Source organism: Saccopteryx bilineata, chromosome 9, assembly GCF_036850765.1.
Source record: "Saccopteryx bilineata isolate mSacBil1 chromosome 9, mSacBil1_pri_phased_curated, whole genome shotgun sequence".
Taxonomy (NCBI): domain Eukaryota; kingdom Metazoa; phylum Chordata; class Mammalia; order Chiroptera; family Emballonuridae; genus Saccopteryx; species Saccopteryx bilineata.
Window position 1 is genome coordinate 30,907,850 of NC_089498.1, and position 15,113 is coordinate 30,922,962.

At 50.1% G+C, this 15,113-nt stretch overlaps 1 protein-coding gene across 1 annotated transcript in view; it reads left to right on the forward strand.

Moving 5' to 3' along the window:
- CMIP (c-Maf inducing protein) overlaps window positions 1-15,113 on the forward strand; it is a 256,807-nt gene that overhangs the window by 192,143 nt on the left and 49,551 nt on the right. The window contains exons 4-5 of the mRNA XM_066242475.1: window positions 5,104-5,265; window positions 9,975-10,016. Coding sequence (XP_066098572.1) covers window positions 5,104-5,265; window positions 9,975-10,016 — 204 coding nt within the window. The remainder of the gene's footprint in view (window positions 1-5,103; window positions 5,266-9,974; window positions 10,017-15,113) is intronic.

Consider the following 15,113-nt stretch of genomic DNA (forward strand, 5'->3'; position numbering starts at 1 on the left):
CAAAACAAGTAGGGGGACAGTTCAAAGGCCCCTGTTGAAGGATTCCAGCAGCCCCGCCCCACTCTGGAAATGGCAGGAGGTCCCCCACCCCTCTCGGTGAAGCGGGCTCAGTGGGAGGATCATGCTGCCGAGCTAAGGGCTAGGTCCCTGGAGGTATCCCCATCCCGGCCCTGCTGTGATGCATCACCAGGTAAGCTCATTGGAGTTCCTACCAGTTTGTCACTCCAGGCAGAGTGACTGGGCCCCTGTGGTCCTGGATACGCCTCCCTCTGCCTATGGGGCTGCCCTGTCCCATAGTTCAGAGCCTCTTCTGGGAACCAGTGGCCTGCCCACAGCCCATGACCATGATGTCACAGCTGTAGCATCCACCTGCTGTTTTCACTAGCCCCTCCTGTAGTTCTTCTACTCCTTGGTCACCAGGACCCTGGCTTTCAGTCTCATGAACTTGTGCTGGCCATGGGTGACCTCATGACACCAAGCTTTTTTGACCCCTCCTTTACTTTGTCTCTGATGAATCTGTCTGTCCTCTCCACCATCTGTGCTGGCCCTGACCGATGTGACAGAAAGAAGGGGACCTCTGGAGTCTATCAGAGCTGATATTGACTCCTCCTAAATTGCCCTTTCTAGCTGTGTGACCTTTTGTAAGTCATATCACTTCTCTGGCCATGATGGTCTTGTGTATAAATGGGATACTAGAGTCCCGTAGCAGAAGCTGCAGCACCCCACCCACTCACTCTGCTCTGAGGCTGCTCGCTGTGAACACTGTGACTGCCGGGGCATGCGCTGTTCGGCTGGGGCACGGGCAGCCAGAAGTACTGGAGTGTCCAGGAAACTGGTGGATAAATGCCACAGCTTCCTTGCTTCCTGAGTGAGTCAGCTCTTATGCATGTTCTGCACTGTCTCCTAGAGTCCCTGGGGGGATTCAGCACCTATTCCCATAGTCGGCAACGCTGCCAGTTGTCCCATCAGAATACTCGATGATGCTCTGTTAGTTTACTGCCTTGTCTTCCCAGGCTCTTCCCCACCATGTACTGGTGTGTCCTTCAGCACCGCTCAGATAAATAAACCATTTGCACTCAGTCCTTGTCTTAGAGTCTGCTCCCAGGCCTGCTGTGCCTGTGGCAGACCCCCAGCCCCTGCGGTTACTGTTACTGTGAGGATGGAATGAGGTGATGCCTATAAGCACGCAGCATGGTGCTTGGTGCGTAGTACATGCTCATTAAACACTAGCCCTCATTACACACCCTAGGACTCTCTGGGTTTGAATGCAGCCTGTGTGACCGATGTTCTGGGGATGCCTCTTAAGCAAGGGCTTGGGTTCCAGAGACACTCATGGGACAGCTGTTGTCCTCCCCACTCTAAGAAGAGGGTTGTGTCAGTGAGTGCCACGGCTGAACGCAGCCATGAGTGGTCCTTGGAAGCTGCGTTGGGGCTGCTGGTGCCCAGTGGGAGGGCCTTGCTGCCCAGGGCTCAGTGATGTCTGAGTATGGCCAGTGGGGGATGGCACTCACGACCACCCACTCACAGGCTGGCTGTATTCAGCTAAATTTAAATGAGCGTTGACTGGAACAATGTTCAGCAAAGATTGATGGGTGGCTATTTCTAAGATGTGGGATTTTTGAAGTCTTTTTTCATTTATCCTTTTCTTGTGCTTTCCAGCATGGTTCAAATTGCTTACAATAAGCATGTATCATTTTCACCAAAAAATTAAGTCATTATTCTTTTCAAAAGTAAATAACTTGCAGGTGATCAAAAGAGAAGGCACTTAAAACTCAGACCACGTTCAGAACTAGACTCGACTGTGGGAAGACATGGGTGTGCATCATTGTGGTTTTCTTTGGGCTTAATATATGTCAAGTTTCTGTGACTGTTTCATGGTCATTGTAAACTTAAGCAATTCTCTGCGTACAGAACAAAACCACAACGTCCAAGACTCAAAGGAACATTCATCTCCTGTGATGGATTGAGTTCTTGCCTTCACTGCATTAGGCTTTGGGCACTTTGTGTTTGCTTAGATCAGTCAGGGAGGCTCAGCTGATGGTCACTAGGACCAAGGCTGGTTACAGCCTCAGAGAACTGGGTGCATCCTGTCATTAATGTCATGGATTTCAGCATGTGCTCATTGTCATCCTCCTTCTCCTCAAGGACATGTTTACTATTCATTAAACACCCCCACCCCCATCCAGACCCCCCACAGCTCTCACCATTTCTTTCAGTCCTAATTGGATCCAAAATGATCAACAAGGGAATATTTCTGTTCTTTTCCTCTGCTCTGCCCCACCTGATGAGACCTATGCTGTCTTCATCTGTTTGTTCCCTCTGTTCTTATGGCCCTCTGAGAGGGGAAGGCCTGGGTAAATGGGCAGAGAACAGTAAGACAGACTGAGAAGGGGTGGGGACAGAGCAAATGAACGTTGTGTGTGCGGGAAATGAGTGTTGTGTGTATGGGGAATGAACGTTGTCTGTATGGGGAGTGAACATTGTGTGTGTGCAGAATGAACATGTGTGTAGGGAATGAACATGTGTGTGGGGAGTGAACGTTGTGTGTGTGGGGAGTGAACATTGTGTGTGTGCAGAATGAACGTGTGTAGGGAATGAACGTGTGGGGGGGAGTGAACATTGTGTGTGCAGAATGAACGTGTGTAGGGAATGAACGTGTGTGGGGGAAGTGAACGTGTGTGTGTGGGGGATGAATGTTGTGTGTGTGGGGAGTGAGCGTGTGTGTGGGGAATGAGTGTGTGTGTGAGTGAGCATATGTGTGGGGAGTGTGTGTGTGTGTAATGAATGTTGTGTGTGTGGGGAGTGAGCGTGTATGGGAGAGTGAGCGTATGTGTGGGGAGTGTGTGTGTGTGTGTGTAGTGAATGTTGTGTGTGTGGGGAGTGAGCGTGTATAGGGGAGTGAGTATATGTGTGGGGAGTGTGTGTGTGTGTGTGTGTAGTGAATGTTGTGTGTGTGGAGAGTGAGCATGTATGGGGGGAGTGTGTGTGTGTGGGGGGAGTGAATGTTGTGTGTGGGGGGAGTGAGCGTATGTGTGGGGTGTGTGTGGGGAGTGAATGTGTGTGTGGGGAGGGGGAGTGAGCGTGTGTGTGTGGAGGGGAGTGAACGTGTGTGGGGGGGGGGAGGGGCAAGTTAAGTTGATTTACACAGGAAAGCTCTGGGGTGATGGGGGGCAGTATACTTTGTGTGCTGACTGTGTGGGTGATGGTGTGGTGGTGAAGGGGTATGATTAGCAAGCAAGAGGCTCCAGAAAATCATGGAGTGTGAAAAAGAATAGGAGAAAAAAAACGGGATACTTTTTGCTTGCTGTGAGTTATACATTTTATCTTTTTAAAGTTTTTCAAAAGAGATGAGTTAAATATCTCCAAATTCCCCTTTTGTTACTGGTGGTTGTTCTGTTTGGACTATGCTTTTGATTGTAACTCCCTATAGAGAGTGGACCATGTAGATCAGGGGTCCCCAAACTACGGCCCACGGCCACATGCGGCCTCCTAAGGCCATTTATCCGGCCCCCGCCGCACTTCCAGAGGGGCACCTCTTTCATTGGTGGTCAGTGAAAGGAGCACAGGATGCAGATGCCGCAAAGCGCAGCGTCGCTCACGTACAGTACGACTTCTTGTGACGCGGATGCATGTGTCACGGCTCCGGAAGCGTGTCATATCTTGTTACGGCTAGCAGTGACAGATATGGAACCGGTCATTGACCATCTCGTTAGCCAAAAGCAGGCCCATAGTTCCCATTGAAATACTGGTCAGTTTGTTGATTTAAATTTACTTGTTCTTTATTTTAAATATTGTATTTGTTCCCGTTTTGTTTTTTTACTTTAAAATAAGATATGTGCAGTGTGCATAGGGATTTGTTCCTAGTTTTTTTTTATAGTCCGGCCCTCCAACGGTCTGAGGGACAGTGAACTGGCCCCGTGTGTAAAAAGTTTGGGGACCCCTGATGTAGATCCAGGATTTATCAGTCTTACATATGTCAAGAGGCTGCAAGGTATTTTCATGCCTAATTTACAAAAAAGGAAACTGAGGCTAAGTGAGTGATATACGTGATAGGAGGAGTCAGGTGTGTCCAACTCTGGGTTCTACCTCCCATTCCACTACAGTGCCTCGCTCAGCACAACTGCCTACTCAGATTGATGTGGACTGTGTCCCCTAAATACTTTCTTTAAGGCATTGGGTTCCAAGATCACATTGTGATTCTTAACTCAGAAGCCAAGTGGTTACAAAGACCCTGGTGGCCTTGGGGGTCAGTGGGGGACCCTGTCCTCCTCCCTCCTTCCCTCATTCAGACTTTGGCTCAGAGATTATGACATGTCACCCCAGCTGGCTGCTGGCACAGTGACACTAAAATTATGTTTTCCCCACGGAGCAGCACACTTAATGAAGCTCATCCACTTGGAAAGAGAGGCTCCCCAGCAAGCTGGGGTGGGGGAGGGGTGGGGTTTGGCAGGGACCTCCGCCTTCCCAGGGAGGACTCCAGTTTCCATGATGTCAGAGAGGCGGAACTAACTCTGCCTTAAACTGGGGGAGACAGCCGAGCAGCCCTTGGCTTCAGCTTTGCAAGTAGCTCCTGAGCGAAGGTGAGAATGCTCCCATCTTCTTCACCAGGTGGAAGCTGAAGGTGGTCTTACACTTCCTGGGGGCCATTCTGGGCTCCATCCCCACCTGGCTGGAGTTGAATTCCTTGCCCCCAGCCTGTCTGTCTTGTTTCTTAGCTAGCTGAACCCTACTCTCCAGAGGCACCTCTTAGGATCCGTGAGCAGAAGCAATGCCTCCAATTCAGAGAAAGTCCCTTTGTGGGTCCACTCCTATTGAATTTGAATACTTGAGGAACAAGTTTGGCAGAAGATATGGTCTGAAAGAGAAATCCTATGGCAGTGAGTCTTCTGTGTTGAGGAGGCCTGGCCGTCTGCAGACACAGCTGTGACTCAGGGCGGGACTCTTCTTCCTTTTCCAGGTGTCACTTTCTCACGGGCAGAGAGTGGCCCACTCTGACAGCTTTTGGGACCTTTTATATCCTAACACAAGTCTGATTTTTTTATCATCTTATGTCTTCTGCCCGGGCATATCAATAACACGTTTGTTTCTCTTTCTCCTGACCAGAAAAAGATTTACAAATATAAGAAAGTCCTGAGTAACCCAAGCCGCTGGGAAGTCGTCTTGAAGGAGATCCGGACTCTGGTGGACATGGCCCTGACGTCCCCCCTGCAAGACGACTCCATCAACCAAGCCCCACTGGAAATTGTCTCGAAACTGCTCTCAGAGGTGAGACGCTTCCCCTGGCTGGAATTTCCACGCCCCCCCCCCACACCCCATGCACTAACCCTTGACCAGAATTGGATTCGAGTGCAGGCTGTCTCCCTGTTGCTTACGGAGGTGAGCAGTGTCCCCCAGCAATTCAAGGCTATAAAGGAGTTTGGCCCAGTGCTTCCAGCTGAGCTTTGTATGGCTTGTGGCAAGGATGAAGGGACAGTTGTTACTCCCCTGCCATGCCCCATGACCAAACGGGGGATGGCACATGGGTAGGGCACAGGTTTTGGTCTCGGGCCTGAGGCTGGGCTGGTCGTGGTAGTGATGGCTGACTTCAGAACTCTCTAGTTCATTCCGAAGTGGGAGCACATCGGGGAAGCCCCCCGACTGTCCTTCCATCCTGCCCTCATGGTGCTGGAGCTGGTGGTCTCAGCCTGTCTCTGCATCCCTCCAGCTCTGGCCCACTTCACTCTGGTGCTCCAGACAGTAAGGCTTTCTGCCCTATCACCCCCACTGCCTACAGCTATATGTTGTTTAACTCTCTAACTCTCACAGAATTTTTAACAACACAATGTGAATTTCTAAGTTCTCTTTAAAAACAAGCAGGAAATCCATCAGGAGTTTGCAGCCAATGCTGCTTAGCGCCACCCGTCCACGCTTTTAACATTAGATTTCACAACACAACGGGAATTTCCAAGTTCTATTTAAAAATAAGCAGGAAATCGGCGGCGGTCTGCAGCCGGCACTGCTGAGTGCCACCCGTCCGCGCCGTCTGCTCGGCCAGGCGGCCCGCGCCGTGAGTGTGTGCTGAGTGCCAGGCGCCACTCTGGGCATTCAGGTGCGGACAAGCCCGTGCCCTCCTGGAGCGTACGTCCTGGCAGGGGGACGGGCAGGTGGGACTTCCTCAGGGAGTCAGTCACGCTGTTCCCTAGAAGGTGAGGAGTGCCAGGAAACACACTTCTGTGTCCTCTGCCCCGGTGCTAGTCTGAGCACTTCACAAGTATTAATATTCCTCTCGTTTATTTGCCTGCCTGGCCCCCTGGGGACACTAGAGTAGATGACTTCTGATTTAAACTGTGCATGGCCACCAGAGTGACGCTTCCGACCCTCTCCCTCAGCGGGGACCTCTGTCTTCTGACACCTTGGTTCCCCCTCTACACCTCCTCGACTCCCGCACAATCTCCCTGCTGCCCAGACCTGCCCCTCTCTCTGCAGGCCTAGAATGGCCCTGCCTGTCAGTCCAGGAGGCTGGCCTGGCCCTGCGTGTCTGCTGACTTGAGAGGGCCCTCACCCCGGGAGGAGGTGGGTGCAGAGGTGGAAAGAGGGCTGCAGTGACAGTCGCAAGCAGAAGCGCAGAGGATGTGTCCTTAGGTGGGAGACCAGCCTCGTTGCACAGAGAAGTCAAGACTCAGGCTCTGAAAGGAGTGACAGTCAGATCTGAAACCTGAGGCCAGGTGCTAGGTGCCCAAGCCTGAGCAGGAGAAGGGTTGGCAGGCCAGGGGCTGGCTTCTCCCTGGGGAGCGGGAGGCAACTCCCCTTCAGTAAGTACTGCTCTGTGCCCGGCAGGTGCCAGGTGCCATGTCTCACTCAGTACAGTCCCCTGAGAGACGGGCCTTGCTGCCTCCATTTCACAGGGGAGGAAATAGGTCTAGCAACACTGACTTGCCAAGGAAGCAGTGGGGCTGGAAATTCCATTCCACCTTAGAGCCATTCTAGCGCCTGAGGCAGAGGCCATGGAGCCATCCTCAGCGCCTAGGCCAACTTTGCTCCAATGGAGCCTTGGCTGTGGGGAAGGAAGAGAGGAGGAGGAAAGGGGGAAAGATAGAGAAGCAGATGGGCGGTTCTCCTGTGTGCCCTGGCCAAGAATCGAACCCAGGACTTCCACATGCCGACCGACTCTCTACCACTGAGCCAACCGGCCTGGGCCTGCCTGTAGGTTTTTGCATTACTTTGTGAGATTTAAATCAACTATCTCAAAGTCAGCTGATCTCTGGCTGGTTGAGTGGAGAGAAAAGGACATTTAAAGGAAAATAATGGAAGATTGCATTTGTGGTGTGCCTACTGTGTGTCTGGCTGGTGTTAATCACCTCATTTTACTGGTAAGTGCTACAACTGGTGAGGGGCAGAGCTGGGGCTGCAGCCCAGGTGGCACCCCTCCAGTCGGGCTTTTCTCCTCTCCCAGGGACACGCTCTGTGACAGTCACTCTGGCAGGCATTTAGATCCGATTATTTACATTTCTCCCAGAGACCCTGCAAGAGTCAACAGAAGCTCCGAGAGGCTAAGTCATCTGCCCAGGATCACTCAGGGAAGTGGTGGGCCAGGACCCGCTCCCAGGTCTGCCCAACTGCAAAACTCATGCTCCTGTGCATAGTGTGCCATGAACCTGCACTGGCAGAGCCTTGTTGATGAGGGGGAGACCCGCCTGTGTGGGACAGTGGTTAAGAGCAGGCGTGTGGAGTCAGAATGACCCGGGTCCGCCCTCAGGAGCTAACTGGCCTTGGACAGGTTCCTAAGCTTCCAAGGAGCCAATTTGCATCAGTGAGCTGGGGCTGAGATGAGCACCCATTTCACAGACTCGAGTGTCGGTACTCTTAAGACGGAAACAGTTCCTAGCACTGTGCCTCACATGCAGGGAGCGTTTGATGAATGATCACACCTTTTATTGTCCTGGGAGATGTTTGTGCTCTTGATCTCAAGCTCCAGCAGCTACATGTCTAGATGACCCGGGTGAAAAAGCAAACAGAGCCTCCCTCCTCCTTGCCATTTTTTGTTTAGAACATATGAGGCTAGATTCTGTGTCTGTTCTCTTTACTCAAGTTGTTTCCAAGGCCTGCTCCAGCCCTCACCTAAGTGACCAGAAGGTGGGCAGGAGCCCAAGGGATGGAGGGGAAAGAGGGGGCTGTAACGTGACAAAACAATTCTGAGAAAGAACCATGCATCTACCAGCCAAGTGAAGCCAGCATCCCCAGCCTCCTGGGTCTTTGTTGAGTGTATGGAGTGGTCACTCAGCTTGGGGTTCAAGTATCCCCTCTAAGCAGTGGCTCTTAGTGAGCGCTCTCCACCTGGGATTGCAAATGGTCTTGGTGGAGAAGATTGTCCCTTCAGAGTAGCATGGGCTTCCCAGTGACCAACGAAAGAAATAGCCTGTGTCGGCCCCAGGCTCTTCCTGGAAAGGTGCACAGGTACGGTGGGGGTAGGGGGGACGACAGGCTGGTCCCAGGGCAGCTTGAAAGATGCGGCTGTCATTTGTGAGGGTTGAGCACCATTGCTTGATAGTTGGAGATACGGGCCTTGGAATCAGGACAGATGGGTCCAGTCCCCACTCCACCAGCTGTGAGCTGTGTGCCCAGTTTGAGAACATGGAGGTAATACACATGCTGAGTCTCCCACAGCTCATTTGTTGAGGGGATAGTAAGTAGAAACAGTAGGAGAGCCCCAGTGAGAAGGAGAAGTGGAGGGGATTAGTATTACAAAGCTGACAGGGCGCCTGAGGCAGAGTGAAGTGTTAGTCAGTCATAGGGGAAGAAGGACCAAAGCCTTCATCTGCTCTGAGCTGGAAGAGGACTGATGTTTAATAACCTGCCCTAAACGGGCTGCTCAGACTCGAGCATCTGCACAAAGGAAAAGGCTCGGAATCCACGAAACAGCTTCCTGAATGTTCCCTGATTGTCAGTACCGCGGGTCAGGTTGTCTCCCTGGGGACCTGGAGACTCCTGCTGCTCAGACACTGACCCTGGTCCTGTGTCCACCTCTGTTCCCTGGCCAGCCAGAACAGAGCAGAATCATGCTCACTAGCTTCTCTTTCGCTTCAGCTGATGGAAACACGCCAGACTCCCCACGCTCCTTCAGCCTGGCCCGGCAGTGGGCGCCGTGGGCTGTGTCAGAGCACTGTCCACTGAGGAGGCATTTTACAAGCAGCATAGGTGACTCTATTAGAAAATGTGAATTGACACCAAAGGTAGCCCTTGTCCATCAAGACGGACACAGCAGAACACACCAGAAACTAGCAAAATAGACAATAGTGGCTGTTTGAGTTTTCCCATGATTTCTCGTTTACTGCTTTTTCATCCCTTTCCTCACTCACAGACTCCCAGGATGACAGTACAGGTGCAAATTAAGCAAGTTTAATCCATTCAAATTAATATTATTTTTTGAAAGTTAACTGTTAGAATTTAAATTTAGCTAAAACATCTTAAGCCAACCCATAGAACACCAGTGTTCCCCTGGGAACCCAGTTTGAGAACATGGAGGTAATATACATGCTACCCCTAAAAGGTGCCGGCATGGAGTGAAGGATTAAGAGTCAGTTCTTCCCGTGTTTATTAGAACCTGCCTTCTGGCTTCCAAGTGGCATCACTACGACAAGGGCCAACGACAGCTCTGAGCCCTGGTCAAATACCTTCTCCCAGCAGCCTAAAGAGGGTCCCATTCACGGAAGAAGAAACTGAGTCTCACCAAGATGTGATCTGTCCCAGGTCACATAACTCACAAGCCGCAGAATGGGCTCAGGACATGATGCGCCTGCCCGGGTTTACTTCTCTCCTGTCCCGACCAGGCTTTGAGGGTCTCCAGGTCGGTGTGATAAGAAAAAGAGACAACAGTGCAGTCAGAGAGGCTGAAAGCATTGTGAAACTAGGGACCTCTGAGACACAATGTTGTTCCCTTTCATTAATGTTTGTTTCTTTGTTTGGTTTTTTTCCTGCTTTCTGGCTCCGCCCTTTAGAACACAAACTTGACCACCCAGGAGCATGAAAACATCATTGTGGTAAGTCCCGCCATCCCTGCTCTGCCCCCCTCGCGCTGCCCGCTGTTCCTCCCCAGCCTGAGTTCATTCTGGAGGGGCCGCTGGCACCCCCAGCTCAGCGACCTTGCTCGGCTCTCTCCTCTCCATCAAGCCAGACCCGTCTCCCTTCTACTTGTGCACATGTCGCAGCCCCAATTGATTGAGGAGGGGGTGTAATTATCAGTCGTTGAGGTTTGTAGCAAATGTGTCTTAATTGCCCCCTCTTTCCTGAGTCTGTGGAGGGAGTTGAAGGCAGGAGATAGCAGAGACGTATAACTTAGAGGCAAGACTCTTACCGGAAAGGTAATTGGTTTCTTCCCAGCCCAGGCCAAGTCTCCTCATTAATCCACAAATAGAGCCTGGGTTTACTTTCCTCTGATATGCAAAGTGAGATGGTATTTTCTAGGACTTGACAATGATGTAAGCATCTTTGGGGTGAAATAGCTTCCTGGGTGATTTTAAGCTATGAAGTGTGACTCTCACTAGAAAGAAGGAATGAAGTCGCACCTACTGGGTGCTAAGCACTGTGCTGGTACTGTGCTGGGTATTTGCATCCATAGATGAGCAAGACAGCCCCTGCGCCCAGGGAGCGCATCCTCTGCTGTGAGAAGACAGATGAGATCCCTGCAGAAATAGAGGCATGTCATGGAGAGAGTGGAGTGGTGAATTCACCTGGAAAGAAGCCAGAGGGCTTCCTGGAGGCAATGATATCTCAGCTGGGTTTTGAGGGATCAATAGGAGTTTGCCAGATAGCAAAACAGAGAAAAGGCATTCCAGAGAGAGGAAATAAAATATGAACAGGGATTTTAAATAATATGGCTTTTTTTTTTTGGAAACTTCAGTATTGCTGGAGTGTGAAGCACGAGGAAATGGAAAGTGGTGAGGCAGAGGTTGAAATGGAAGTGAGAGACAGGCTTGCGTGCCTGGGAAAGGTCCCGAACGCTCCGCTGCCCAGGAGGTTCCATGGCTGCAGCCTTTGAAACAAGGGCAGTATCCCAGACACTGTCCCCCTCTGAGCTGAACTAGGGCTTTGGGCACCCAACAACTTGGCCCTAGCAAAGCCTAGCCTAGAAAATCACCCTCCTACCCCAGCTGGGTGGTTCCTGTCAGCAACAAAGGAGTCAGGGCCTATGCCTTTTATTGCTGAGAGTAAACGCAGCAGCTTCTGTGGAGCCCCAACCGTAGTATCTGGCACAGAGTAGGTACTCATTGGGTATCTGCTAAAAATACAGAGGTTTTTCTCGTGCTCCAGCCTGACCACCCATTGCCATCTCTAGCAAGAACAAGGAAGCATCAAACTGGGCACCCCTTGTCACCCACCACCACCTTTCTCTGATATGCTGTTAACAAAATAGTTTCACAAACATTTGTTCACCTATGTGTGCCAGACACTAGTCTATTCTATAGACATGAAGCAGCCACAGAGGGGTGTACTGTGTACCTGGCAGATCAACAGATAATGCAGAAGTAGCATGGTCAGAGGTTGAAACTTGTTCAGGGTGTCAGAGGAGCACAGAGCACAGGCGCCTAGCCTCTTCTGCCAAGGAGGATGCTGGGAGGAAGATGAGAGGCCTTCCAGGAGGAGGTGAGCAAATGGTGTTGAGAGATGGATAGGAGTGCACCCAGAAAAGACTGTCCACCCAGAAAAGACTGTCCAAGCATAGGCAGAGTGGTGGTGAGACTCTGGTGGAGCAGACAGGAATGTGGATGCCACGGAAGGAGCTGGCAGCTTTCTCCCCTCTGACTGCACCTGTGGGTCCCACTGTGCACCTTGGCGCTAAAAGGGAAGGGCAAGGGCTCAGGACTTAGGATGAGCCTGGGAAAGAACTTTAGGTCTGAGAAATCCAGGCTGCATTTAGCCAGCTAATTTGGCTGGGCTGACCCCTTCATTGGACCGCTAAGCTTCCCTTCCCAGTGGGGATGCCTGAGAACAGGGATGAATTTGATCTGAGGGTCTGGCCCGCAGCCCCCCATCAGTATTCGTTATTCCCGATGCCTTGTTCATTATCATGAAGCCTTGTGTAGCCTGCCTCCTTTCATTCCAACAATTACATTATCTGATTTGACCTGTTGGCAATTAGTCTTCTCCCAACGGGACTTGGTATTTTTTTTATGTACTTATTTTTCATAAGTACCCCTACAAAGTAACTTGCATTGTTTTTATTCAATCCATCAGTCAGGCATCCTTGCAGTAGGTAGTTGTTGGCTGGAAGCACCTGGAGTGTCAGTGGGTCAGCATGGACTTGGAGGCCAAATGCCAGCTGCCTTCCCCCAGGCTGGTGAAGAAAGTGGGTTTAAAGCTGAACGTGGGTTCAAGTTCAGTGCCGAATGCAACCCTGGGCCCACCCCATTCAAGCTGTGACCTTGGGCGAGTAATGGAAGAGCTTTTAATTTGATTTTGCAAGTATTTCATGAGTGTATTTTAATTGAAAAAAAAAAAGAAAGAAAAATCACTCATTCTAGACCCCTCTTCAGAGACAGCCTTATGGCTTCTAGTGGTGACAGCCATGCAGACAGACACTGCTGTGTTTTTACTTGTTTTTAACACCAGCAATGTCATGCTGGATGTGTTGTTCTGCGTTTGTTTGTTTTACTTAACAAAATGTCTTGGAAATTCTTTCAAGTTTTTGTGTGCATGCTTGCCCCAGGGATTCTGACCCTTGGCACTAGTGACATTAGGGTGGATAATCCTTTGGGATAGGGCCGCCTGTGCACTGCAGGATGTTGAGCAGCACCAGGCCTCTACTCACCATGTGCCAGTAGCACTCCCCCGGAGACAATCAACAATGCCTCCAGACATGCTGCTATCCCCCGGGTGGCAAAGCCACCCAGTTGAGAACCACTGGCCTCGCCCCATTCTCTACTGGCTGAAGAACATTTTTATTTAACCAGATGGCCATTCAGATACTTCCCAGCAAACTTAGTGCTCCAAGCCTCAGTCTCCTCCTCTATGAAATAAGTGTGACTGCAGGGCTGCTAGAGAGTTAAATGAGCTAACACACCAAGTATGCTTAACTCATAGAACGGTTCCACAAAAATAAAAGCTTTTTTTTTTTTTTTGCTAATTATACGTTTTAAAATTATCATTTTGTGACTAAGGCAGGCCTTATACCTTCTCCGACCCTCTGTCTCTTCATCTGCATAAATGGAAGTAACTATTGCTTGACCTCACCGAGTTGTAAAAAGGATCAAATGAGATCATGACTGTGGAAGCACGCAACCCACGCCTGACGCCCACTGGTGGGTGCTTAATTTGTCCCCACTCCTCTATTGTGTGACTCATTCCCATAAAAGAGGAGCTCGATGTGAATAAAGGGGCTCAACCCAGGGGGACACATCCTGCATGTGGTCCCTCTTCCCAGAGCTGGTCTGGGGAGCAGAGCCACAGCAGGCAGAAGCTCCCTGTCCCACGTCCCTGCTGTGGCCGCACTCCTCCCTGTGTTTACAGGCCAGCACGTTCAAGGGGGCAGCAGAGTCCCCCCCCCCCCCGCCCGTCCAGGAGAGAGTTCTGCCACATGGAAGTATTCTCTGTACCACCCAGTGTGGCTTCATGCAGCAGTGGGATTTAAATAATTCAAAAACCGGTTCTCCTGCCCTAATGACCATTTTAAGTATAAAAAATGATATACTGTAAGGTCGTTTATAATTTCATGCACTTAATACTTAAGAACAAAAGAGGTACACTAAACTATATAAACTATAAGAGTTTTAAAATAGTAATAAAAAATATTAAATAATACCTGAAAAAAGGCACAATAAAACTGTTATTTTAGATATTTCCATGTTGCTTCTTGATTGGCATCCTCACTTGCAATTTTTTTCACCTGTGGACAGAATGAACATTACTACAGGCACTTAGAATATACTGTTGAGCAGATGAATGTTAAAAAAGAATAAGAAATGTAAATTTGTGATTTCCACATTGAGTGGCTGCCCAGGTGCCTACCTTAGAGAGAACACTGATTACAAATGCCATTTTAACAACCAGTTCACCGAACTCAACAAAAAATTAGGTATCATTTCTACCAAACTGGTGCAAATCAGCTGAATCCCACCACTGGCTTCACGTGACTGTTGAGCACCTGAAATGTGTTTAGTGCAACAGATAAACTGCATTCTTCATTCTCTTTTATTTAAAAACATTTATTTCATATCAGTTAAAATTTGAATAGGCCCAGGCACAGCCCTAGACAAGTAAGACCCTGGGCCTGGTCTCCCAACTTTTATCAACCTGATTGTCAGAGCTTTAGAATAAACATAACCTCACCTGACCAGGCGATGGTGCAGTGAATAAAGCGTCAGCCTGGGACGCAGAGGACCCAGGTTTGAAACCCCAAGGTCACCAGCTTGAGCGTGGGCTCGTCCAGCTTGAGTGCAGGGTCGCTGGCTTGAGTATGGGATCATAGACATGACCCCCAGGTCGCTGGCTTGAACAAGCAGTCAGTTACTTCACTCTAGTCCCCCTGGTCATAGCACATATAAGAAAGCAGTCAATGAACAATTAAGGTGCTGCAATGAAGAATTGATGCTTCTCACCTATCTCCCTTCCTGTCTGTCCCTCTCTCTCTTTTTCGCTAAAAACAAACAAACAAAAAACATAATCTTCATTTCAATGACTTTATTTTTCACGAGGTTCTGCCACCTACATAACTGGTCAACTAAGGGTCATTTTTGACTCATGTTCAGTTATACTTTTCTTTCCCTGATGATCCCAAGATAAGCAGAAGGCCTTACTGAGAAGTTCCTACCCGTATCCAAGGGCATCACTATAGACGCAGATCAAGGAGACCCCCCTGAAACCAAGCAGGCAGGGTCTGAGCTGTGGGAAATGGTTGTGGTAAGACCCGCCTGCAGCCTTCCTGGGAGTTGGGCTGTGTGGTCACCCCTTGCTCCTGTGCCAGTACAACCCGAGACAGTCCCCTTGTGATAGTGTCAGTGACATGCTGTGCCATAGGCAGTGGGTTTATATAAGCCTAAGATGCCAAAGCTTCTAGAGTTTTCTCTCATCAAATACCCCTGCCCTGGCCGGTAGGCTCAGCGGTAGAGCATCAGCCCGGCATGTGCAAGTCCCAGGTTTGA